Consider the following 24,128-nt stretch of genomic DNA (forward strand, 5'->3'; position numbering starts at 1 on the left):
CATGCATAGCAATTGATAAGGATCATAAGGTTTGCATGACGTGGTTCGCACAAAAATCACTTGTTTATTAATGTGGTGGGAGTTGGTTCATTTTTGTTGACTGCATCCTGGCCGCCATTAATATGGAACAATGTAAGACGACCAATTGAGGGAATAAAGATTCTAAAATTTCCTGATGAATTAATGTTAAAGAAGTGACAAAGGGGATGAAGTCCGTGCAAGATTGAAATCATGTTGATAGCATGGATTGGATGCGATTCTCAAGAAAAAAAATGCATCTAACTACAAGATTAATTTGAGCAAGCGGGTAATTTGCAGAAGAGACATGGGGCAGCAAAGGAGCCGAGAAAGCTACTGTTAGGGAAAAAGAATCGTCAGGAGAATATTTTAAATATGCTGGTGAGAGGTGTTCTTGATGGCAAGGACGGGATTGATCATGCGTGGAAGAGTAGGAGCTGGTTGTCAATGATGATAGCACAAGCGAATCTGGACATAAGATGCGCAAGGGTGCAAGAAAATTTTCAAATCGAAGTATGATGTTTGATTACAGTGGTTCCTCAGGTACTCTAAGTAATCTAACTTTAACAAAATAGTCTTTTTCCTTTTCTTTTCTTTAATGAGAAGTAATGAAGTAAGTAAGATGATTCCCCGCCGCTTTATAAGTGAAAAGAGTTTTACAAGCACATAGAGTTCGTCGGAGAGAATACAAAGTGCTCCAGTGATGAACCCTTTCTCAACAAAGGAGACACAGAGTTCCGAATTAATGGATGGCTTTCGCATGCTTTCCCGTGGCAAAGGTTTCTCCATAACTGGGAGGTCCGGAGAATTTCGTGGAGGACGAACACTAACTAGTAACTACGTGCAGAGCGGTCCGAATTTCCAACTAATGCCATTTTTTTCAGCAGGCCGGAGCGTGGGAGTCTAAGGACATGATAAGCCGGATCAAACTTTGGAATTCATTGAACGAGGTCCCCCCTTCAGCAACGCTCTTCTTTGCCATCTCCGCCATCTCCCTGGCATTTCTCCTGAGCTCCTCTGACCTCTCTCCTTCCATCACCTCCCTCACCATCTTCTCCACGATGCTTCTCCCACACAAGTCCTTCATGTCCAACCCGATTCCCCACACCGCACTCACAAACCTGCTGTTGATCTGCTGGTCGGCGAAGAACGGCCAGCAGAGCATCGGCTTGCCCGCCGCGATGCTCTCCAATGTCGAGTTCCAGCCGCTGTGGGTCAGGAAGCACCCCACCGCCGGGTGGGACAGCACCTCCTCCTGCGGGGCCCATCCCACCATGCAGCCCCTCTCCCTCGTCCCCTCCTCCACCTCCGCCGGCAACACCTCCGTCCCTCCCCCTCTCCTGTTGATCAAATCCGACCGCACCACCCACAGGAACCTCTGGCCGCTGTCGACCAGCCCGTGCCAGAACTCCATGAACTCCTCCCTCGTCACCACCGCCAAGCTCCCGAAGCTCACATAAACAACCGACCGGTCTGGCTGCGAGTCAAGCCAGGTCATGCAGTCCCGATCCTCTTGCCACAGGCTGCCAGAATCTGATGATGTTCTGGCCAGCGCGTTGAGGGGTCCAACAGCGTAGGTGACAGGGCTATTGTTACGGATGTGAGACAGCGCCGAGCCCTCCAGAGACTCGAAGGTGTTGAGTATAAGCGCTCTCGCTCGATTCGCGCTAGCGGTCACAGAAGACACCACCTGGAGCTCCCGGTCCGTATGGTCTCTGGCCTGCCTGCAAAAGCTCGGAAGATCTCGCCGCCGCAAGAAGCTCTCCATCCCCGGCACTCCTCGCACCGGCTCGTCCAGATCCGCACCCTCTGTTCCAATGCACCGATCAATACTTTCTTTTTGCATTCTTTTTTTTACTGGAATTGGTTCAATTTGTACCTGGAAAGGGGATCTCCCCGTTCTCTAGTAGCTTGGGAACGCAGAGAAAGGCCCAGACGCAGCAGGCGCTGATGGTACGGAAAATGATGGCAGGGATTCCCACCTCTTCCGAAACGTCGACAGCGAACGGCATGAGACCGTCCGCTATCACGCACGTCACCGGCGGCCATCCGCCGGAATCCTTGTCTCGGTAGGCGATCAAGAGGTCGCGGAAGGAGGCGGCGGCCCGGGTCCGCATCGACTCCTCCAGATCGAAGAAATTGAAGACCGACCGGGTTTCTTCCTCGGAGAGGCCGTCGGGGATGGACGCGAAGCGGAACTTTGGGCGTTGCGCGAGCCGGGTGTGGGCGCCGGAGAAGCGGCTGAGGTGGCGGTGATTGTGGTGGGTGTTGAGGAAGGTGACGAGGAGGCCGGCGCCGGAGAGGAGGTCGGCCAGCTTCAGCATGCAGTTCACCATGCCCTGCCCCGGGAAGGGAAACACCAGCACGTGCACCTCTTTCCGACGGCCTCCGTCCATCTTCTAAACAAAGGATAGTAGTTCTTCACCGGCACTCCTCGGAGACACGTGCTCTAGATAGGCTTGACCGTCGGAGAACCAACCAAAGGGATAAGCGTACTGGTGGGGGAGCCAATGGGGACGGTCCAAAGAAAAGCAAAGGAAAGAGCAGTCCCCTCTGTTACTGTGATTTAATTTTGGCGGCATCCTGCACCGAAAGGTTGTAGGCTTGTCGAAACACTGCGAAAAACGGAAAGGGAAATTACTTTTACAGGATACGAACGTGACTTATTTAAAGTTACATCCTCCATAGAGTATGAATTAATTAGGGAAAATCTCCGAGTGGAGCATTCCTTTTCCTTTGTCATTATAGGGCAAAATTTTTCCAGCTATCAAGCCTATCTGACTATCCTTATGATTCAGAGGATATCAAACTTAATGTGGACCATTTTAGCGACTGCGACCGGGGCTAGACAGGATTCAAATGCTAAGAAGGCCTCCTTACCTCAGAAAGATGGCTTTTAAATATCCTCGCACAAGTCTAAGCAGCCAAGGCTTGGGCTTCTACTGGCTCGATCTTTTCCTCAGCCTTCCTCACTCTCTCCTCAGCTAGCCGAGCTCGCTCTTCTACCTGTTTGAGATACCAACCACTTTGAAATATAAGACTTAGAAGTAGGAGAAGCAAAAGAACTTGGGGTAGAGGATGAGCTTGGGCCGGCCTGAGCTGAAGTAGTTGCCTTAGATGAGGATGGACAAGAGGTCGGAGTAGCGGATGACGGCTGAGCAAGGATGACCCTTTCTAGAGGAGCTGACCTAATAGGCCATACGATCTCGACTTTGGGATCAAGCTCCACACTTTTTTGTTCGAGGTTTCAGCACCTTGGAAGCAAAGATCTTAGAAACATAGGCCTCAACTATAGCTTCAGGTGGAGCCGAGATGGATTCTCCCTTTGTCTTCTTCTTCTTTTAAGGGACTTCACCCCTAGATGCCGCAGCCACTCTCTCATATATAGCTTTTTGGATCATTGTCGTCACCACATTAATAGGACCTAGAGACATTTTCGAAATAATAACGTCTCGGGACAACCCCGATATGATAGTGCAACAAGAAGATCAATCGACACATTAAAAGTTCCTTCTAGATATCTTGTCCTCAACCAAGATGATCATACAACTTCTATCACTCCGAACTAAGATTCAGTTTGGCCTCAGAAGTGGGGGGCAAATGATAGGAGAAATATTGGACATCTTGACTTCAGCTTAGACTGACCTCTTTGATCTTGGTATTAACCGAGGTGAATGACCTCAGTGAAAACTGAGGTGCCACTCAGCTCCAACAAGACAAGAATGATACGGGGATATCATAGATTTACGGCACTAGATCTCTGTTTCAGTGTGGTCAGGAGATGGGGGAAATGCTCTTAAATCTTTCTCGAGCATGGGAACAGGCTGATACTTATACTTCAAGCCTTCAAATAGCATCGCAAGCCAGCTCCCGCCTTTAGAGAGTTCTTTGACCGACAATGTCAAAGCAGGCAAGGATGAAATAGCTATTAACCTTAATCAATAATTGCAATACGAACTTGCTCTATTTTCCATCTCCTCCTTTTCATGGTGCAGCAAAGCGAGGGTAAGACAGCGACTTCACACCCTAAAATTTCTTGCGTCCTTTTCATGTGAGACTTTAATTTATGCATTTAAGTTGGGCCAAATCACATTCTTTTTGTTCTTTTTGGTGGAATACTCATCTTGCTTATTGAATAGGCCCTGCCGGGGCCCGTCATACTATAGTAAGTTTTGCACTTCCCCATCTATATTTTTATCATTTGATGATGTTTTCAAAGTTAATATCTTTAATTCTTCTGGCTATAGTAACTTTGTGCATATCTTCACTTAATGTGTTGATCTGGATATGTAGTTCTCAAGCCATTTTCAAGGATTCATTTAGGAGGGGGAACAATATTCTTCTAAGTATATCGTTTCCTTAAACTTCTTCCAGAAACTTTTGTAACTGTTAATTTAATACCTTTTGGTGTTTTGTTTAAATTTATTGAATATTCCTTAAGCTGGACACTAAATTTGGATAGAACTCACCAATACTAGCATTTGATTCATCTAAGTTTGCTTCCTTTTGTTCTCTCTATTATAATTAATGCTTGCTCTTTACAAATTATGCGAGTGCATTTTCTTGCTCTAGTGATAACTTGTAGCACGGAATTAGTTTTTTGCAACTTAAAGAGGGAAAATCGGAGAGGCTATGGTTAGTATTTGCGTCTATTGGCTGTCATGCTGCTATATGATATGCATCTAATATTTTACTGACAGAGAATTTGGTTATGTTGTCCTCATTCACTAGAGATTAATTGACCCTTTCCTTTTTTTTGCGTGGGGTTTGCAATTACTTTTTACTCCAAGCTTCTTACAATACAATTTTTTGTTAAACATATTTTATTCATCAGATTTTAAATTCCGACTACCATTCTTACCATCAATTTGGATTATTGTAGGCTATTTAATTTTTTTTTTGTCACATAGTGTTGAAAATAGTATTTTAATAAAAATAGTATTTTAATAAATTTTGAGTACAAAAATTTAATTAGTAATTTTGCATCTCAAACAGCTAGACAAATTATTTTTAAATAAAATTTTAAAATATTTTATACTCATTAAAATTTTTTCATCATTTTTTTTATAAAAAACTTTCCCCAGTGAGTTTGGCCTTCAAATACATTGGGCGGTCTCTAAGGACCTCGAACCATGCCGAGGTCATAAACTTCAGTCTATCCAAGATCAGATTGAAAAATATTCTATCATATGAGTGACCTTATCCTCCTAAGCGGCAAAGACCAGAAATGAGCTGCCATTAGTGTGCTGCCTTGATTCCATTACACACGCAGATGAAAGTGACACCGGCAGACATGACGAACTTTTTTTTTTTTTTTTTGTTTTGCTGAAAGCGGGTACTTCATACAGTACGGGATGACGAACTATTTTCAGTCCCGCCGGTTGAAGAGGATATGTGCCGAGCGATTGCATGCCGAGCCAAACTTTTTTTTGGGGGGCTGGAAGGGTCCTGCCGAACCCAACCCATAATGGAAAAGTTGGTTACCACGAGCAGCCTTTCGTGTGATGGAGATTAGATTACATTGCATACAGCCACACCGCGCAATGCGTAGGCCGGGGCGTCAGTGCACGCACCAAGAAAAATGAAGCTGGTAGGCCTCACGTTATTGGTCTACGGATTCCTGCGTCAAATTAGGCGGCTCGATGTCTGTTGACTGTTACGTCGGCATATATATGCTTTGCGAAGCAGGATGACTTGGGGAGGCGTACCTGACCATGCCCCAAGGGGGGGGCCTTTGAAAATTGAAATAGATAACGATGAGGAAGGGCAAACCATTCGCAATAAAATGAATGGAAAAAAAAATTCACATAATTTGTTAATACTGGGGTAGCCCTGTATAGTTTTCAGTGAGGCAGGGTCCGGCCTGAAAAGTGACGGGGCGCATGAAATTAACTACTCAATTTAATACAGTGGCCCGGAAACGCCCATTGGAAACGATGGGCGAGAATGCCTGTGCGCCCGTAATTGGACCAAGTCAGTTGGACCGAACCTACAAAATTCAAGTTTATTTATAATGCTATTTTTGGCCGCTGGCATTTTGAAGAGAAGTTCCTTTTTCTTCGCCACATCTTTGTCAAGATAGATCTCAAAAGATCATAAACTAAATTCGCCATTCTTAAAATCTCACATGAATACATGATAGTTCAGCACATCTACTAGACAACGACACATGTCCAGCAAAATCAACGGCCAATCAAATCTCCAAACAATCAATATGATCGGTTGCAACTTGGTGTAATCTCAATATATATGAAAAGAAATATTATGACAGACCAACAAATAAGAAAAGCATCCGATTATGGTACACTAGAAAAGCAATATTCTAATTGCCTCGATTAGCGATATGAAAAGAGTTCAACTGCATATATGTGAATCACGCAATTCTAATCGCCCAGATTCATATTCCATCCTCTATAAATTTCAAACATGGAGACTTTAGGCATGAAGAAAAATCCGAATACTATACTTTTATACTTGAGTTTTTTTTCTCGAAACTCTACTTGATTTAAGCTGATAAATATTATCTGTATGTCCTATTAACCAACAATTTGAGAGGACAAGATGCAAACGCATTAGCATGGAAGTGTTTTGGTTTAGATGTGCAAAATAAATGGGGGTAAATAACCTACTTTTATATTCGGTAACAGGGACCTGAGACCAACAGTAGCCTTACATGCATCTTTTGTTGAGTGTCTGGAGTCTCCATGCACCACACCCTTTACTGAAAATGTGATATAATCAGTGACGATGTATATATAACTTTGCGCATTAACATTACTGAACATCGGGACAGGCTCAATATCCCTTCAACAAATCGTGGAAGAAACGTATTCAAACATATATATACTTAACATAGAGTCATAATTATTTAATTGGCGCTCCCTGGTAAGTCTAAAACCGAAAACGGACCGGAAATAAATCTCATGCTCTGTCGTCTATGGCTCCACGCACGGATCTAATAGGCACTTGGAATTTAGTGGCAGCATGATTAGATTATCTTAATTTTGCAAAAATAGCACTAATAAAAGAGCCAGGATCCTTTGCATGGCAAAGGTGCGGCTGTTGCACCGTAGAGTGCTACCTCTGTTATTTTTCTCGGCTCATGGCTTTGATGTCTTTAACCAAGTTCTCGAAGTCCCTGTAAGATGACCCGCCTTCCCCTACGCTCCTCCTTGCGAGTTCAGCCATCTCACCAGCCGATCTCCTCAACTCCTCTGCTCTTTCCCCTTCCATCACCTCCCTCACCATCCTCTCCACCACGCTCCTGCCGCGCTTGTCCTTCATGTCCACTCCGAACCTCCAAACGTCACCGACAAACCTACTGTTCACTGGCTGGTCCGCGAAGAAAGGCCAGCAGATCATCGGCACGCCTGCCGCCACGCTCTCCAGCGTCGAATTCCACCCGCTGTGAGTCAAGAAACATGCCACTGCCGGGTGGGCCAGCACCTCTTCCTGCGGTGCCCACCCCACAAGGCACCCCCTCTCCTTCGTCTCCTTCTCCAAGTCCTCCTGTATCGCCTCCTCTATCTTCCCTTCCGCCAGGTCTGGCCTCACCACCCATAAGAACCGCTTACCACTGTCCACCAGCCCGTGCCAAAATTCCATCAGCTCGTCCCTCGACATCATTGTGACGCTCCCGAAGCTAATGTAGACGACCGACCTCTGCGGCTGTGAGTCGAGCCACTTAAGACAGGAGCGATCCTCTTGCCAGAGGCTGGCAGAGTTGGAGGACAACGGGGCATCAGCACCGCAATCATCAAAAGTTCTTGAAAGAAGATGGAGAGGTCCGAGGGCGTAGCTGATGGGGATGGCGGAACGGATGTGGGAGAGGACGGGGCCCTCAAGGGCCTCGAAGGTGTTCAGAATGAGACCTCTCCCTCGTCTCACGTTTGCGTTGGCGTTGGTCACGAACTGGAGAGAGCGATCAGAAGTAGATTTAGCATTTCTACAAAAACTTGGCAGGTCCCTACGCCGTAAGAAGCCCTCCATCCCTGGCACCCCTCGAATCGTCTCGTCTAGACCGTCCTCCTCCTTCTCCTCCTCCTCCTCTGTAATAAAATAAAATCTAATCAACAACAACAACAGAAGAAAAACAAAAACGCAGGGCGATCGGAGGCTTAGATCAGTCATAGGCTATAGAAAGACGATGATAATCTGTACCTGGGAACGGGATTTCTCCGCCCTTGATGAGATCGGGGATGCAAAGATAAGCCCAAACAGCACAAGCACCGCTCGTGCGGACGAATATCACGGGGATTTCCATCTCTGCCGCCACCTCCGACGCGAGGCGCAGTATCCCGTCGGCCACGGCGCACGTCACGGGCGGCCATCCGTCGGGATCCTTGCCGGTGGGCACCAAGAGCTCCCTGTAGTGCTCCCTAGATCGAGTCCGGAGGGACTCTTCGAGGTCGAGGAACTGGAGAAAGGGCCGGGGGTGGTCTTCCGGAAGGCCGTCGGGAATGGTCCGGAACCGGAACCGGGGGAGTCCGGCGAGCCGCTGGAGGGCGGGAGAGCTGGCGAGGAAGCGGCGGTGGATGTTGTCAGTGTTGACGAAGGTGACATGGAGGCCGGCATGGGAGAGGATCTCGGCAAGCTTCAGCATCGGAGGCACGTGACCTTGGGCCGGAAAAGGGGATACAAGGACGTGCGCCTCCCCGACCTCCGTCATATTGCTCCGTTCTTCTACTCTTCTCGGTCTTTCTAATGTTGTTCTAGGTTTTTCTTAACCTCAACGTTCAGATCCATCCGCCCTCCGACCAAGAACTTGTATGTGTCCTTGGGGCTGCCTTATCTTGACTTTCCCATATTACCAACTCTTCTTATTTTTAATTATTTTCTCTAAGACATGATCTGACTTAGCTGTACCAAGCCGGTCAGATAAGAAGCTAGCTCAGCCCACCTCCTCTGTTATTTTTACTTTTGAAAAGAAATATATTTTAACATTTTTTTTTTCCTTTCATCCACCTTCTTCCCGAGTGAAACCCTATTCAGCCGCCTCCCTCCGCTCTCTATTCGCCTCTCGGCCGCCGCCCTCTCCATCCCCTCACAGATCCATCAAGACCACGGAGGAGACCTTGGAGAAAACCACTCATAGATCTATCGAGATTGAGGGATTCGAGAAGCTTCCGGCAGCCAACTGTGGAATTGAAGGAGTTCTCGTAGGAGATGCCTTTTCTTCTCCGGTCGGCGTCACAGTAGATGCAGAGCGCGGACTGAAGGAGGTCGCCGTAGCATCGCTTGGAGCGAACGTAGGGGGGAGGCTCGGGTCGAGCGCCATTCAGAAGAGGCATGGATAACCGGCATGCACCAATCTTATCGGCCAATCATCGGTGGCCGGAATTCTTCACGATAATCGAGACATGGAAGTATAGAGGGGGAGGACGGCAACCTCGTCGGCAACTTTTCCTGGCATCATGGCTGAGGTAGGAGAAGCATCCCCCGAGAAATCCTTGAACTTCGAATTATTTGCCACGCCAGCCATTCTCTTCGATTCCAAATCGCCAACATAGCTTGAATTATTTGCCACGCCAGCCATTCTCTTCGATTCCAAATCGCCAACCGGTTGCCGATGGGTAAATCAAAATTGTCCATCTTGAATCAGATGGTCAGGAATGAGCTAGAGATAAAACAACTAAAAAGCCCTTTCAAATACCACAGCAAAACCCAAGTTCTTCAACTTGGGCCGGTTAAGAGAAGCTGGGCTGCTATTTGGACCGTGGGCCGCCGGGAGTCCATCCATAACCAAATCAGAAAATTTTGGGCCCGGGCAGAAGGTTGACTCCACTGATAAGTGGGCCGAAGAGGGTGTAAGGGATTGCGTGCAATCCGAAAAACGGAACCAATTGTATCACTCGGTGCCCATGCCAGAATTCCAGAGTCGAAGTCGGTCACTGTCGCAGCTGCAACGGAGGTCGGTTGGTACCAAGGCGAAGACTGTTCGACTAAGAATCAAGGAGTAGCTTTAGAATATTGAAGGACCAATGTTGCTACACTGGAAGACGAGTATGATCTGCAAGGAAGTCTGTTTGTCGGAAGATTTCTGGTAGAGCAACGGTGGGAGAGGAAGAGAGTGAGTGTTTGCTTGAGGTCCTCGAACGCCCCTATATATAGAATGGGATGAGTATCCATTATCTTATTCGTTAGGAGATACTATAATTTTATGGTGATAGCTGGCTTATTCGCTTAACGCATGGTAACGCTGTGATATATCCACAATGTTAATTATGCCTAGCTGGATCGGCCATTGCTGAGACCATAATTGCTACTTTTTTTAATGATCTTTGGCGTTACTCTATAGTTGGATCAGCTAGTATAACACATCGGCCAATACCGAGGTCATTACCTTAGTTAAGGTCGAGTCCAAAAAAATCAGAATAGTTCGGGATCAAGATGACCAATATCCTTCTTATCTTATCGAGCCGAGACTGTTATGCAGACGAATCCGACGTGCTACTTTATCGGTGATATACCCACATTTTCCTTTTTCCTATTTTTCCCCCGAAGAAACGGTCATATACCAACATATCATGTGTATTGCACCAGTCTTGACTGTCCTAGGATCGGCGAATTCAACATTCGTCTGGTGCACATTTGTCATATATTTCGCGAGGGCAACCCTGCCCTTGCTGATATGGGCTGCACCGGGAATTCTTCCTTCGGTTCTCCCGATTCAGCAATGCATGTCCTTACCTCTGCGCCTGAGTTGTCTTAGAAAAGCACAGTCCTCTGTCCGAGCCAACCGAAGGAGATGCAATGAGAGTTTCTTCACATGTTAGTGTTTACGCAACAAAAATAACCTATTAATTATAACAAGCATCGGAATTGGTGTATTAATTAAGATCCACTATCGTTAAGCATCACGAAGGAAAGAGCTCGAGTTCATGTTACGCGCTTAGACCTTTTGAATAATTTAATTATATTAATAATCCGAGCTAACCGTTAAAAAGTTTCTATTTCTGTGTCCAAGAGATCCGAACATATTCGACCATCTCCCGAACCAGCAGTACATGTTCAGTAATCCACAGCTCTCTTACATCCTTTGCATTCTTTGATGGTGTTCCTCGTCTTAGGATTCTCTTGATTGCTGAAAAGGACCCACAAGCAACATTCGGCATTAGCGGGCTGTGAAATGATTCAAAAAATCGTCTGTAATCTTTAGCTTCATCATACCGAAAACATTAGCAATCATACCATATGTACCCCAGTATGACTTTATATCTCACTCAGTGTTATCCTTCATCATTTGACTTTTGAACGGTTTCTCTTCATCATCACGTAACATATTTTTCGGACGAAAATTTCATGTAACGTGTTTGGCATTCAGTTTAAATTTTGACATTTTCTTTTGATCTCGCTGATGAGTGATGGCCCCTCTTCGAGTCAAAAATACTTAGTTCCTAAGATAAGATTCAAGTAGGTACCTGTCGTTTTGTATTTGCCTATTTGTACTCTCTAGCATAGTTTTCTAACTTCACCAACGAAGAGAGGCACCATCTTTCAAATCATGCCATTAGTGCGAGAAGAACTTCCATTCCAACCAATGGCGATCGCTGGATGATGGCAACGGGTCTGGGATATGGAAGGGTTGCTCAATGCATACTTCTTGACACTAACCATCAGATCGGTTAGCTTTATCAGAAGATGTTTTAATAAAGAAAATGAACAAAAAGAATTGATAAGGAAAAAGATAAATTGTTGGTCCGGACTAATTCAGATTCACCTGAAAAAGAAAAGATTTTGCTAAATCAACTCGGACTCAAAACTTCCAATGAAGGCTTAGGTCAATATCAGTTAAATTTTTTGTTGAAATGGTTGCTTTACAGAGCCCTTGAGCGTAGCGTTCCCAACGCTTCAACAACAACTCGCATTAATACTGCGGGAGCGTTACACATCGTTATCTGGCATTTTGATGGTCAATTTTACCTATTACCACGACATTGCTTAGAAACAAGCATGGTCCAGCGAATTGTTCTAATTTTATAATTCCTCTTATATTTTTTTTGGTGAAATACCAGTCAGCATTGCTATGGATTCAAGCAACACAACAGTATTATTATATCACAAGCTCGTGTAACAAACGGTTGGTAGATATATGCTATGCCTATTTTAATAATTGTATATAATTCTAAAAGTATTTTCATAATTTTCATCTCCCTATATTAAAACTATGAATTCGGGGAGATGAGGAATAAGATAATAAGTCTCCGGGATCGGAACTTGTTAGCGGCGACAATGTAATGAATGCCATGAATAAAGGTTGCTCGCTCTACAGTCTGGAATGCTTGCTTGTAATAATATAAGCTGGGGTGGGGAAAGCAAGGCGGTGCGGGAAAGGATCAAATCCATCAATGTGGCCTCCCGGAGGTCCCGAGCGGGAGAATCCATCGCCGCGTAACCGCTCTTAGGGGCCAGCGGCGGTCTTCGCGCCCAGTTTCTAACGAAAGCGGGGCCCGGTCGAAGCCCTCCGCTTTGTTCCCACCTCCCACATGACAAGGAAAGGAGCACCCCACCCGAACCCAGATCCACCAACCATACTATTATTATTACCAGGTAACCCCACCACCTCTTTTTATCTCCTTTCTCTAGGGTGATTCCAGAGATTCCAGGTCTCTGCTCGTTCTGATCTTCCCCTCGGGAAGCAGACACAGCAAATTCCCAAGGAGAAGGGGAGGGATAGATTTAGAGAAAGAAGAGAGGAGCATTGGACTCTCTTCCTTTGCTCCCAAGGCTACTTAATCTCGGATACACTCTTCTGAAGAAAGAATTGGAAGCGGGGAGGCAAAGCAGAACCAACTCTTTCATCCTTCTGATTCTTTTCTCACTCCGGTACGACTTTAACCCCTGATCTTGATTTATATATATATATATTTGATTCGTCATGCTTGTGCAATGTTTCTTCCCGCTTATTTCCTTCAAGTACTTGTGTAATGTTTGCTTGTAATTCTTGAATTAGTATTCCGTAGTTAATAGTTGGCATCCCTTCTTTCGTCTTTTTCTTCTATTATACGTTTTCGGGACAAGGAAGGGCTTTTCTGTGAGGATGGGATTCGTTTGAGGCGTTAATCCGTGCATGGAAAGAGGGGAAAGGGGAAATGGACCATGATTAGAAACGGAAACTTGATGCAGCCTTCCACAAGGATTTGTCAAGATGATAGTCAGATTGGACGTTTCTGGGTTTGTTCGCTTGGTAGCGAATCAAGAAAATTTGTCTTGAATGTTTACTAATTAAGGAGGTAGGTCTAGATTAATTTTGGGTTTTATATCTGTGGGCACAACTTCACATGGAGGTTAAATATCTAATTAGTAGGTGGGTGGAGGGTGGGATGGATCTTTTTTGAGATTTGAAGGCTTTCTTGATATCCCCAAATTCTAGAAGCTCAACGACCTCTGTAATGTCTAAAATCTCTAATGCAATGCATCGAGTTTTCCTGACCTTTTTTTTTTCTCAGTTTTCATTGAAGTGGCTCAAATTTACTTCCTTATGAGGATTTTATAATGATCCGTTCTCACGTTCTTTAGAATAGATCCCATTCTCCGGATCGGTCGATGTATTGTAGCAACTGTCGTATTTTAATGCACTGCAACCATTGTGCAACTTGTAATGATGGTCAAACTTGCCTTTGTATCTTCAGCAGTGTAGCCTAGCATGTTGAAGTGATTGCAAGCTGAGAATCTGCCAATCCCTCTCAGCTTCAGTTAAGGAAATGGTGATGGAATTTTGTATTACTATCATGAGAGCTGATGGTGAGATTCCTCTTTGCATGCTAGGAACTTTATAGTCATGACTTCAACAATGCAGACAGATGAAGCAGCGCACGAGGAAATCAGAGTAATGGAGTATGGTGCACAAGCAAGGATTCAGCATCACTTCTCAAAATCATCAAAGGAGAGAGAGTTGACCCCCAGACAAATCAGGCATATAAAAATGCGAGAGAAGGAGAAGGGCTTGAAAACTGCAAAGCTCAATGCAATGACAGGTTCGGATCAGCATGCTCCGAGTGTGGGCTCAGCCTCTTCTATGCCCTCTGGGAGCTGTCAGAAGCCTTGGCCCGGTACGAAGGCAACTGGAGCTGAAGAGCTGGTCAAACACATGTCAGAGGTTCCAAGTTATCTCCAGCGCATGGAGAGAAGAGGCAACATTCAGGAGAAGGCACTGAATTTCGGAGTTCTTGACTGGGGGCTTCTTGAGAAGTGGACATACCATCAGAAACAAATGGCAAATGAGAGAGGTGAAAATAATTCATCATCTAGTAGTAATCAGTCCTCTTCATTTTCTACATTTGGATCATCTATCCAATCTCGTGGAAGCACGGGTAGCCCTATTCCTCGAAGGAAGCAATCTGCTTCTAGGAAAGCTCGTCGAAATCCATCTGTTATGGGAAGTCAAACACAGCTGATGGAGAATAGAAGTTCTGAACATGTCATGGATTTTCAGGATCCAATAACTTCGAACATTAACTTTTCTTTTGGGCATGACCAGCATCTAGATGCAGATCGGGGTAGAGGTACCGATTATATGAGGCGCAAGAATTTAAAAGACAAGAGAAAATATTCGGGCTTCAATGGCACATCTCGTAACATGTCCCTACCTCCAGACTTGAGCACTTCATGTGCAACTTCCAAAGATGATGCTACCTCAGAAATACTCAAGTCAGTAGAGGCTGAAGATGGTAGATCAAAGAAAGCAGGACAAAAGCAAGACCTAACTTTGTTTCAGAACAAGGAATGCATGTGGGATCGTCTCGAACAGAGTGTTCATGCGAGATGTAGTAGCTTTGAGTCCTTGGTATCTAATGATGGAATGCCACCAGAAAAGCATCGCAACAGTTTTTCAGGTTGCTCTCCCGATGACATCCAGTCCACCTATCAATCTCTTCACGTTCCCCATTCATGTCGACTCCCTTGCGGCATTTTTACTGATCTACCTGCATCAGCCAGCAAAATTCTGCGAGAAAAGAAAGTTCAGATCACTAACCCAGAAGGCCAAAATAGGAAACATGGCCAATTTATTAGCAGTTCTTGTGACCAATTTCAAGTTAATGCGGATGATAAATTAGGTCAAGCTGAAGAAAAGGCAACCACTGCAACAGGAAGAGAATTGCCTGCCTGTTTGTCAAGTGCTGGTCCAACTTTTCTAAGCAGACGTTCATGGGACGGTTCATCTGTACAGCAATCAAAATCAATTGCTTGTCCAGACAGGTCTGGTGGGGATAAGGCAACTGAAAATAACAAAGCTAGGCGCAGCCCATTTAAGAGGATATTAGATCCATTCCTTAAGCCAAAGAACCACATTTATTTTTCTGGGCCAATTGCAGCCTCATCCATTCATAGCTCTCACGAGCTAAATGATGCTGGTAAGCCTCTGATGAGGGAAGAATTAGCATTATCATATGGGCAGGGCAACTCATCCGATACAGGCATTAATTTCATTTGGCAGTCAAAGGGAAATCTGAACTCCTCAAGTCAGGCGCCCAACGACGGCAGAGGGTCACGTAAAGATGAGGGGAAATTGGCTTCGACAAGGCAAGCTCTTTTGCAACTGGCTTGGAAGAATGGACTGCCTCTGTTTATGTTCTCATCTAGTGATAGTGAAATTCTTGCAGCCACAATGAGTAAGAAAAGCATAGCTAATGAAGACAACTGCAAATGCGTTTATACAATATTCTCTGTTCATGAAGTTAAGAAGAAAAGTGGAGTGTGGATTAACCCTACAAGAAAGACTAAGAAACATGGGCTGCTCTCTAATGTCGTTGGCCGGTTGAAGGTTTCAGGTTCCATGCTGACCAGTTATGATTCCAAGAGCCACTCTGTTGTGAGAGAATTTGTTTTGCTTGGTTCTGAGATGGCACCAACATCCCATGAATCTGCTGGTTCTGTGTGTAATAATGAGCTTGCGGCCATAATTGCCCAGGATCCTCAAGAGAAGCCGGAAAGTTCTAGGGTTCATTTAGTACATAGCAGCAAATGCAAGGACTCATCACCAGTAAATTCAGCAGAAAATGTATGTTCTTGTTGCCAGCAGAAAATCAGTCTGCAGCTCGATCAGAATAATGATAATTCATCCCTACCTACAGTCATAGCCATACTTCCAAGTGGGGTTCATGGCTTGTCGGATGAAGGAGAACCCTCCCCTTTGATCCAAAGATGGAAATCAGGCGGAACATGCGATTGTGGTGGTTGGGATGAAGGTTGCATGCTAACTACCCTGACTGCCAATCAAGAAAAAAGGAGCTTGGATTTAGTCCAAGCTAGTTGCACCACTGATGGTACTCACCGATTCGAATTGTTCGTTCAGGTATGGCAATTAGATTTTTAGTACTGTTTGTGTGGGATATATTCTCTGCTATTTAAACGTTTATTCGTCGAACTTACTAGCTTGTATAATTCAATCTTTCTCAGGGTGGGTCTCGTGAAAGCAAACATGCCTTCAGTATGGTTTCTTTCAAAGAGGGACTGTATACAGTTGATTTCAGGTCATCTATTGCTCTACTGCAGGCTTTTGCAATTTGTATATCTATCGTCCATAGCAGGAAGTCTACCATCCGCTCAGTGGAAGCAGAGACTTTACAGGAACATATAATTGCTGAAAATGCAAGGAAGGCGCCTGCAAGTTATGTACCAAACCACCCACCTCTTTCCCCTGTTGGGAGAGCTTAATTGCCCTGCCGATCCGTCGAGCGAGAGGTATAATATCTTGGCATGCGCTTTGAATTCTCTCTGCTACTTGCCAGTTAGTAGATACGATCAAGGGGACCTGCCTCCACGTATAGCTGTTTCCCATTTGCTGCATCTGGGCAATTCAAGCCCATTGAGGCCGAAATGTGGCCCACAATGCTTGGCTCCATGTTGCTGTTGTTATATGAAGGAAAATGCTTCACCGCACCGCTTGTTTCCCCCACTCACAGGTCACAGGTCACAGCAACATGGTGATTAATGGACCGATCCATAGGATCCGCCTGTTATTCACATGATGCGCATACTGCATCAGTCCTTGACTGCCATATGGACTGGTCCCGTGAGCGCGGAAAAAAGTGGTGCTGGGAAGCAGCACTCGTTATATCCATGTGAACGGGAGTAGAAGAATCTTCGTCTCAAACGGCTGTAAGGAATCTTTGTACTATATCGCGTCTTTGGAAAATAGTAGAAAATAATCTTTATATCAAATGTTTTTTTCCGCCCTGTTGACGGTAAGGATATAAAGAAAGCCAAAGGCTCTCTCTTTACACATGGCAAACACTTTGTTTTTAGGTTTCGAGGACAGAATTGTAGTTGGTTCATTTGTCCTTAAAGGCCAACCAAATTTAGTTGGACTCCAGGCATGCAATATAACGGCTTACAACTATTGCGGTATTCATTCGCATTGAGACACCAGAATTACTTGGTTTTTGGAAACATTGATCATGATCGCAGGCTGGTACTTGCAGTATATTCCCTGTTTTAAGTTGTCCTTAGTGTGATTGTCGTCATCAAACAATTACAAGCCTGCGCCTCCATCCGACGAAATAGACCCAGGCAGAATGTGTTTTGTCTAGTCACTTCGTACATTGGCCCACTGCCATGCACCAGTACAGCATTCGGCTCATAGCTTACTGCGTTATGATGCTTTATCAAGTATCATACAGCGCCAGGTGCTTGGCATATTGATTCATCTAAACCAACAAACAAAAACTCTAAATCATCAAGAGCGCAGAGAAATCCTGATATACACACATAATCTAAACTATATCGAGTTAACAATATCTATACAGAGGTAGAATATGGCGCGTTATGAGCTCAATTAGAGTAATTTCTTGACCTGAAGAATTCTAACACACCCACCATTTCAAATTTTTTACGTTTGTCACGACATTTACACGACATGTGGTGAACAAATCATGGCTTCCTATCTTCCTTCTCCACTGAATCCAAGTCATATGGGTCGAGTGCAGCAACCTTAGAAGGACCGATTTTGAAGGGGGCCTGAGCTCTGATAGGTGGACGCGTGTTCTTCACCATTGCATCACAACCTTCCTTCTCCTCTTTCAGGTCCCCTGGGGGCAAAAAACAGTCCATGGACAGGCCCCATATGTTGAAGTCCACCTCTTCTATGGTCCACGTCTCTTCCATGCGTGTCCTTGTGTATCCATCGATGGTGTCACCAAACCTACATAGGGATACAGTAGTTCGACCAGCATGCGCGATATAGATGCCGTCAACCGGCCGGTAGTCTTCCATGAGTGACTCCATTGTGGTCTCCCAGCAGACACTTTCTTCGCTCGTTGATTTGATTCTAAGGAGGTGGGAGTCTTCTAATTGGACGAGCAGCCCGGTGCGATGGCTGAAGTAGCCCCACACTGTGTGCCCGATGATCTCCATGCTGTTACTGCTTCGAGCTTGCAGGGCGGCGGCCTCGGCGTCGAGCCTTAAAATGAAACAGTCCTCGCCGTTGATTGTCTTCTCGCCAATACAGGCAGCATTGGAGAACAAGTTGGCCGTGGACCTAGGGTCAAGGCCCTGTAATGCAAAATAGACAAAATTATTTGATTAAGATCATTGTAACGACCAAACGGAGACAGCCTCCTCGGGAGGTCGTTGGTGCCAATAGTTGGACACTAGTATGAACACCGAAGGCTGGGTGTACCAACACGGCCGCCCGCCTTGAAAGCCCAACCAGCTTATATGAGCCGGGCCGGCCATGTGAGGTCTCTGCACTTAGCACATGGCTTCACATTGGGTTGGGTGGGCGGTAGTCGTCTTTCTGGCTTTCTAACAAGGGAACAAACCATGTAACAAACTAGTGCAAGGAGAGATGGCACGTGAAGTAAGGAAAGTGATTCCTAACAACGGTGAACCTTCTGATCAAAGTGCTTCTAGGTCTTGTAACTATGGAACTTTATAGATAGACTCAAGTCGTACGATCCTTCTCTCTGTTTTTCTTTCCCTTTTTTTTCCGGAGGAGGGTGGGGGTACAGGCCCTCTCTGTTTCAAATTTTAAATATGACCACCCACCTGTATATATAATAGGGTAGGGGATACTTGGAAAGGTGACAATTTGGGTCAGGATTGGTCGCTTCCCTTGGTACTAAAAATTAATACCCTACAAACAAAGAGACGGAGACCTGTCGTGTTGGTTTGTAAGCTACCTGAAGGGATCGGCGAAGGGGTCGTGGCGGTCCCCTGGAGGCGTGGGACTGGTGCCATGGTGTCTGCCTCCATGCCACCTTGCCGTCGCTCCCAGCGCTGATCTTGCATCCGGCCACCACCAGCTCAAGACACCACAAGTCCGGCTTCTTCTGCCACAGCACGAACCCTCCCATCTCCCCTCCACCACCACCCTTGCTCGCCTTCTTGTTGGCATGGCCGGTGTTATTGCCATTGCTTGCTCGGAATTCCGTCGCCGTCATCCTTACCTTCCCCATGGCGTACATACTACTCACCGAGTTTAATGCTTGCTCGCCGCCTGACGCCGCGATGTATTGCTGAATTATGTACTCTGCCATTGATGCTTCCTGCCATTTATTCGGGGGGGGAAAAACAAGAAAAAGAGAGAGAAGAAGAATAAGAAATAAAGTTTTTTTTTTTTTTTAATGTGATTGGGAGTCAGGGATTGCCCCCCTTACTTTACTATTTGAGTTGCTGGAAGTAGATAAAGATTAGAACAGCGGCTTTATGCCTTTAAGTAAAGGAAGAAGACCTACCATCGGATCCTCCTTGAGGTGGTGACTGAGGGCGAATTTATGGGTTTGGATGGGGAACGGGACGAGAGGCGCGCCGATGACACCGAGCATGAGCTGGAGCTCGGCTCCTCTGCCGAGAGGTGAGGGCGCAGTCCGGCCTACATGGGAATGATCGGATCGCATCCACGCCTTCATGTTGGTGCACAGAGATTTGTGGCTTCGGGAGCTGGCTCCGGACGCGAACATCTCTTCAGGGATCGGGACTTCGAGGACGGTGTCCAGACCATCTTCTCGGTCAAAATTTGGACACAGCTTCCTCATGGAAGGAGTTGAGAGGAGATATTTGGAATAGCCACAAACAGGTCCTCCTCGCCTTCTTCCCTGCTAACGTCTCTCGTCCTTTATCCTATCTAGAGAGTTGGACCAAAAAGAAGAAGAGTTAGGAAATGGGCCCAGGCTCGCCAGTTCTTCGATCGTGGCCGCACGCACCCTTTCCTTCTTTCAAACAAGCAAGACTTGGAGGTGCCTTATTTAAAGCACGCTTGAACTTTGCCTGCTCGCTGCTTTTCTTTGTCTCGCATTTGGACATTTGGACATCTATGGAGGTCCCACACAATAGGCTCGGAGTGGCCGGCGTTTGATCATGGATCAAGGGCTGGGCTGGATTGCACCATGTATGTATCGTAGGCTCCCCGCTGTAGTGGTTGTTGGGATCCTGGCCATCATCCACAAATTTGACAGCTCATCTTGTAGACTTAACGCGAGCACTCTCATTATTCCATATTCCCAATATTTGACGACCTTACCTAACTCTTAGCAGCCAAGTAAATAAAGAAAAAGTCTACCTAAATCACCGTGTTAGATACCTCATCAAACAGCCATCAGTGCGTCATGAACCAGCCAGATATTACCAAGTACCAACTACCGATGCCTCTACAAATACCTCCGGCACGGGAAGCAATGGGCGGAGCAAGCGATCCGAGCGCACGGCATGGATGGAGACGACTCGGCGGCCGAGGAGACAAAAAAAATATGAGGATGGTCATTTTTAATATATATCTTGCCGTCGCAGATTTTATTAACATCACCAAATTTTGGTTACGCACATTCTCCTCTTGCTTCAAATCATATTTTTATTTCTAAGAACATTTGAGTAATACTACAACAGAGATTGGAATGTGTTGATGCCAAAATCCGGCTTTACAGGACTGGATGGGTTGGCGAATCGTGGACAATCGATTTTGCTCGAACTATGGTTGCTCAGATGAACTGTTCAGCTTGGAGTTGAATATTCCAGCTGCAAACAAGAAAGTGAACATCAATGATTGCCGGATTTTATGTGACAGGAGATCTTTTAATGCTTAAGTCAGATCAAATCTTTAGAGAATGGTAGAGATTTGAGAAATCAATGAATGGAGAAAGCAAAAGTAACTTGTGTAAGCGTATTTGAAGATCCCGTGTCCGATATGTATAAGGATGAGGAGATAGGATGGTTTTTTTGAAAAAGTCGGGCACGTTGTAACTGCTCACCATGCAATAACTATTTGATCATGCGATAATTACTTAACATGCAGGTTGAGCTGTAACTGTCTTGCAGTATATTTCATAAGTGCATGAGGTTATAACTATCCGTTTAATGGATTTTAATTGCTTATATGTGCTTTGAATTGGAGACACGTAATTTGTTGCTTCTGATCAATCGATATGATCAATTGCTCTGATCGGCTACTCGTTCGACTGCTCTAGTTGACAGCTCGGTCAATTGTTTTACTCGGTAGCAGCCATAAGCCGATGAATCCAAATCACATCAAAATAATTCGATGTATTAAGCAAGTATACATGCTAACGTCTTAACGTGAAACCTCATCTCAAATGAGATAGTGCACCAACCACATTGAACACGAGGGATCCACTGGAGTCAAACACCAAGCTAAGCAAAGAGAGCGTGTCCTTGGGCTGGGAACATATGCAATGGAATATATTTAATACGAAATGTAAGGGACATGCAATGAAGAGGAGAACTTGGGTTAAACAACATTGTCATAGTAGGACGGAGTGCTGCTGTAAATACAATATTTAGGATTCGTTTGGTCCGGAGAAAAAAATTTCTCTCACCGATTTTTTTTTTTCTTTTCTGGAAAGCTGATTTCTAGAAATATGATGAAAAAATGATTTTTGCATATTTGTTTGACCATAAAAGAGTGGTTAGAAAGATTTCAAATCAATCAACTACTGAGACAAGTTCCCCTCCATTGCTACGGGATTGCTGGAGAATGGCTATTTCTCTTTGGTGCAATGGTTGTGACTGGATAAGCTGTATGCTACAAGTACTAGTATAAATTCTACCAAGAAACCTAAAGTATTAGGTCTAACAAGAAGTTTCTTTAGCAAGTAGACTCAACAAAGTTTGATACATTACATTAACAACTCCTTGGTTTGATATACTTCCACTTAGATTAGCCACTCCCTGCTTTGATGTACTCCTACTTGTAAGTTAGTTCTAATAAGTTTGATATTACTGCTTGAACCATCAAACGCTTGCTTGGACTGTATTACTTCTTGCCACTTAGGTAAGAGTTAGGGAGTTCTATTTTGATTGAAGTCGATTCTGAAAGGATTGGGCAGGTATAGAAGAGAAGGTGGAGATTGATCTTTCCCAATATTAAAAGAAAAAAGAGATTATCACTTCAAATTTTGAAGAAACTAATAAAAAAATAAAAGTATAATTTCAGAAACAAACATTTTTGAAATTTCTAACAAAAAGACTATTCAAGCATAGTATGTTTTTAATGGAAAACAAAGGCAATATGCCCATCCCAACTACATATCTAATATAAATACACACACACACACACACTAAAATAGAGGTTTTGCTTGCGCTTTTCATTCGCCATGTGGATGTCATATTAATAAGTTTATTAACGAAGCTCTTTATTTTGGATAATAAGCAGGACTCTTATTTAATACGGTTTTTTTTCAAAATATAACAATATAATATCATTAATTAAAGCTTATTAGCTTATTAAATAATATTAAATAAAGAACTTTCATTAGTGTTACTAAATTAATACATAAATTAATAATATTATTAATAACCATGTCTGCTTAATGTATGTTGATATTACTGAAAAAAACTTTTAGTTAATACTATAAAAAACACTTTTAGTTAATACTATGCACCCATATCACGCAAAAGGTCATTAGATTGCACTAATTTTTATTAATTTTTATTGTATTTTTATGATTATGATCTTATTTAAAGTGAAAGTACAATCACTAGTGACCATGCTATATTGCATTTGAATAATCCCTAGATGCAATATTTTTTTATTTCTATCATACACATGTTTGATTATGATCTTATTATTTTATAATAATGCCTTATTTTACTATATTAATAGATACACATGCTATTAGAATTGTGTATAGTGATTGTATATCATAATATTAATATCAAAAAATTATTTTATAAATAATTATGTTCTTATATCCATTATAATCTATTCTATTTTTTTTCCATCTATTCTATTATTTTTATTGTATATTATATTTAAAGAATAGTTGAAAAAGAAGAAAAAACTGCACCCTACATACACTGTAGAGATTTTATGCCAATAATATATCAAAATAAATATTTTAAACAATATATTTCCAATAATGGTATTTATAATAGTTATAGCATTTATCTCCTATAGTCCTATGTAACCCAAACTCTTAAAGTTGGTCACAAAAAGTAGTATTTCGAGAGTGAAGCCACCTACACTACAGTGAGGAGTCCAGCAATAACTACATCTTATTCACTCATTTGGCCCAAAATCTTGAACTAGTGGCTGTAAACTGAAATCTATATCTTATTTGGAAAGCTTTTTTTTTTTTTTTTTGCTAAGGTGGTAGCTCAGTGGAACTGGACGTAGTCTTCTAACCGCAGGATTTCAAGTTTGAATCGCCCCGCGCGTCGATTAAAATGTGGTGACACTGCTTAGACTTGGGATTCAGAAGCGCTTATTGATCCGCGAGAATGGGCTTGTCCCTTCCTCCCACCTATCCTTTTTTTATTAAAAAAAAAAGCGACTTTTTGCACCACACCCCGTTTAGGCTCTCCCACAAATATTACCAAACAAAGCATATGCCTGATGGACAAATAATTGGAAAGTTCCGCCGACCATGCCTCCCAGCAGCAGCTAGATTCCAGGAATCCCGGGATGTTGACAACCCAAACGATATTGAAATTTGAATTTGAAAAGGGAAAACCTCAGCTATTTTTCTTATTAAGAAAAATAAAGAAGAAGAAGAAAAGATGGGACGCGTGGGCGACATGATTGGCCGGCTTGATTCCCAGCCATGACCGTGGGCCCGTGGCAACATTTCCGTTGCCCTGCAGGTAACGTAACCGCAGTACGGGCAAGGTGGGGGTCATCCAAGTTGGGTGCACCTCACAAGAGCCAGCCCAAACAT

The 24,128-nt window shown here is 44.1% G+C and overlaps 4 protein-coding genes across 7 annotated transcripts; 1 reads left to right on the plus strand and 3 right to left on the minus strand.

The window, feature by feature from the left end:
• Window positions 1–576: 576 nt before the first annotated feature.
• Window positions 577–2,716, minus strand: LOC103704099 (7-deoxyloganetic acid glucosyltransferase-like). Its single transcript, XM_008787249.4, has 2 exons — window positions 1,898–2,716; window positions 577–1,827 (listed from the first exon to the last, which is right to left on the minus strand). Exons 1-2 carry the CDS (start codon window positions 2,412–2,414, stop codon window positions 899–901), a joined length of 1,446 nt encoding a protein of 481 aa, XP_008785471.1. The 5' UTR covers window positions 2,415–2,716; the 3' UTR covers window positions 577–898.
• Window positions 2,717–6,753: 4,037 nt separating this feature from the next.
• LOC103704098 (myricetin 3-O-rhamnoside 1,2-glucosyltransferase UGT709G2-like) lies at window positions 6,754–10,201 on the minus strand. Of its 2 annotated transcripts, none has more exons than XM_026803446.2 (2): window positions 8,179–10,201; window positions 6,754–8,063 (listed from the first exon to the last, which is right to left on the minus strand). In XM_026803446.2, exons 1-2 carry the CDS (start codon window positions 8,684–8,686, stop codon window positions 7,105–7,107), a joined length of 1,467 nt encoding a protein of 488 aa, XP_026659247.1. In that variant the 5' UTR covers window positions 8,687–10,201; the 3' UTR covers window positions 6,754–7,104. The 2 variants fall into 2 exon arrangements, with proteins under 2 accessions (XP_026659247.1, XP_008785470.1); XM_008787248.4 differs by having other exon boundaries at window positions 6,754–8,066; window positions 8,179–10,188.
• A 2,162-nt stretch (window positions 10,202–12,363) lies between these two features.
• On the plus strand, window positions 12,364–17,367 carry LOC103704097. Of its 3 annotated transcripts, none has more exons than XM_017842013.3 (3): window positions 12,364–12,843; window positions 13,650–16,312; window positions 16,417–17,367. In XM_017842013.3, exons 2-3 carry the CDS (start codon window positions 13,799–13,801, stop codon window positions 16,672–16,674), a joined length of 2,772 nt encoding a protein of 923 aa, XP_017697502.2. In that variant the 5' UTR covers window positions 12,364–12,843; window positions 13,650–13,798; the 3' UTR covers window positions 16,675–17,367. The 3 variants fall into 3 exon arrangements, with proteins under 3 accessions (XP_017697502.2, XP_008785469.2, XP_038981021.1); XM_008787247.4 differs by having other exon boundaries at window positions 13,786–16,312; XM_039125093.1 differs by having other exon boundaries at window positions 13,797–16,312.
• A 321-nt stretch (window positions 17,368–17,688) lies between these two features.
• Window positions 17,689–20,144, minus strand: LOC103704096. Its single transcript, XM_008787246.4, has 3 exons — window positions 19,695–20,144; window positions 19,140–19,505; window positions 17,689–18,510 (listed from the first exon to the last, which is right to left on the minus strand). The coding sequence occupies exons 1-3, from the start codon at window positions 19,992–19,994 to the stop codon at window positions 17,890–17,892; spliced, it is 1,287 nt and encodes a 428-aa protein (XP_008785468.2). The 5' UTR covers window positions 19,995–20,144; the 3' UTR covers window positions 17,689–17,889.
• Between the last annotated feature and the right edge of the window lie 3,984 nt (window positions 20,145–24,128).

The sequence above is a fragment of the Phoenix dactylifera genome, chromosome 3 (genome assembly GCF_009389715.1).
Source record: "Phoenix dactylifera cultivar Barhee BC4 chromosome 3, palm_55x_up_171113_PBpolish2nd_filt_p, whole genome shotgun sequence".
NCBI classification, from domain to species: Eukaryota; Viridiplantae; Streptophyta; class Magnoliopsida; order Arecales; family Arecaceae; genus Phoenix; species Phoenix dactylifera.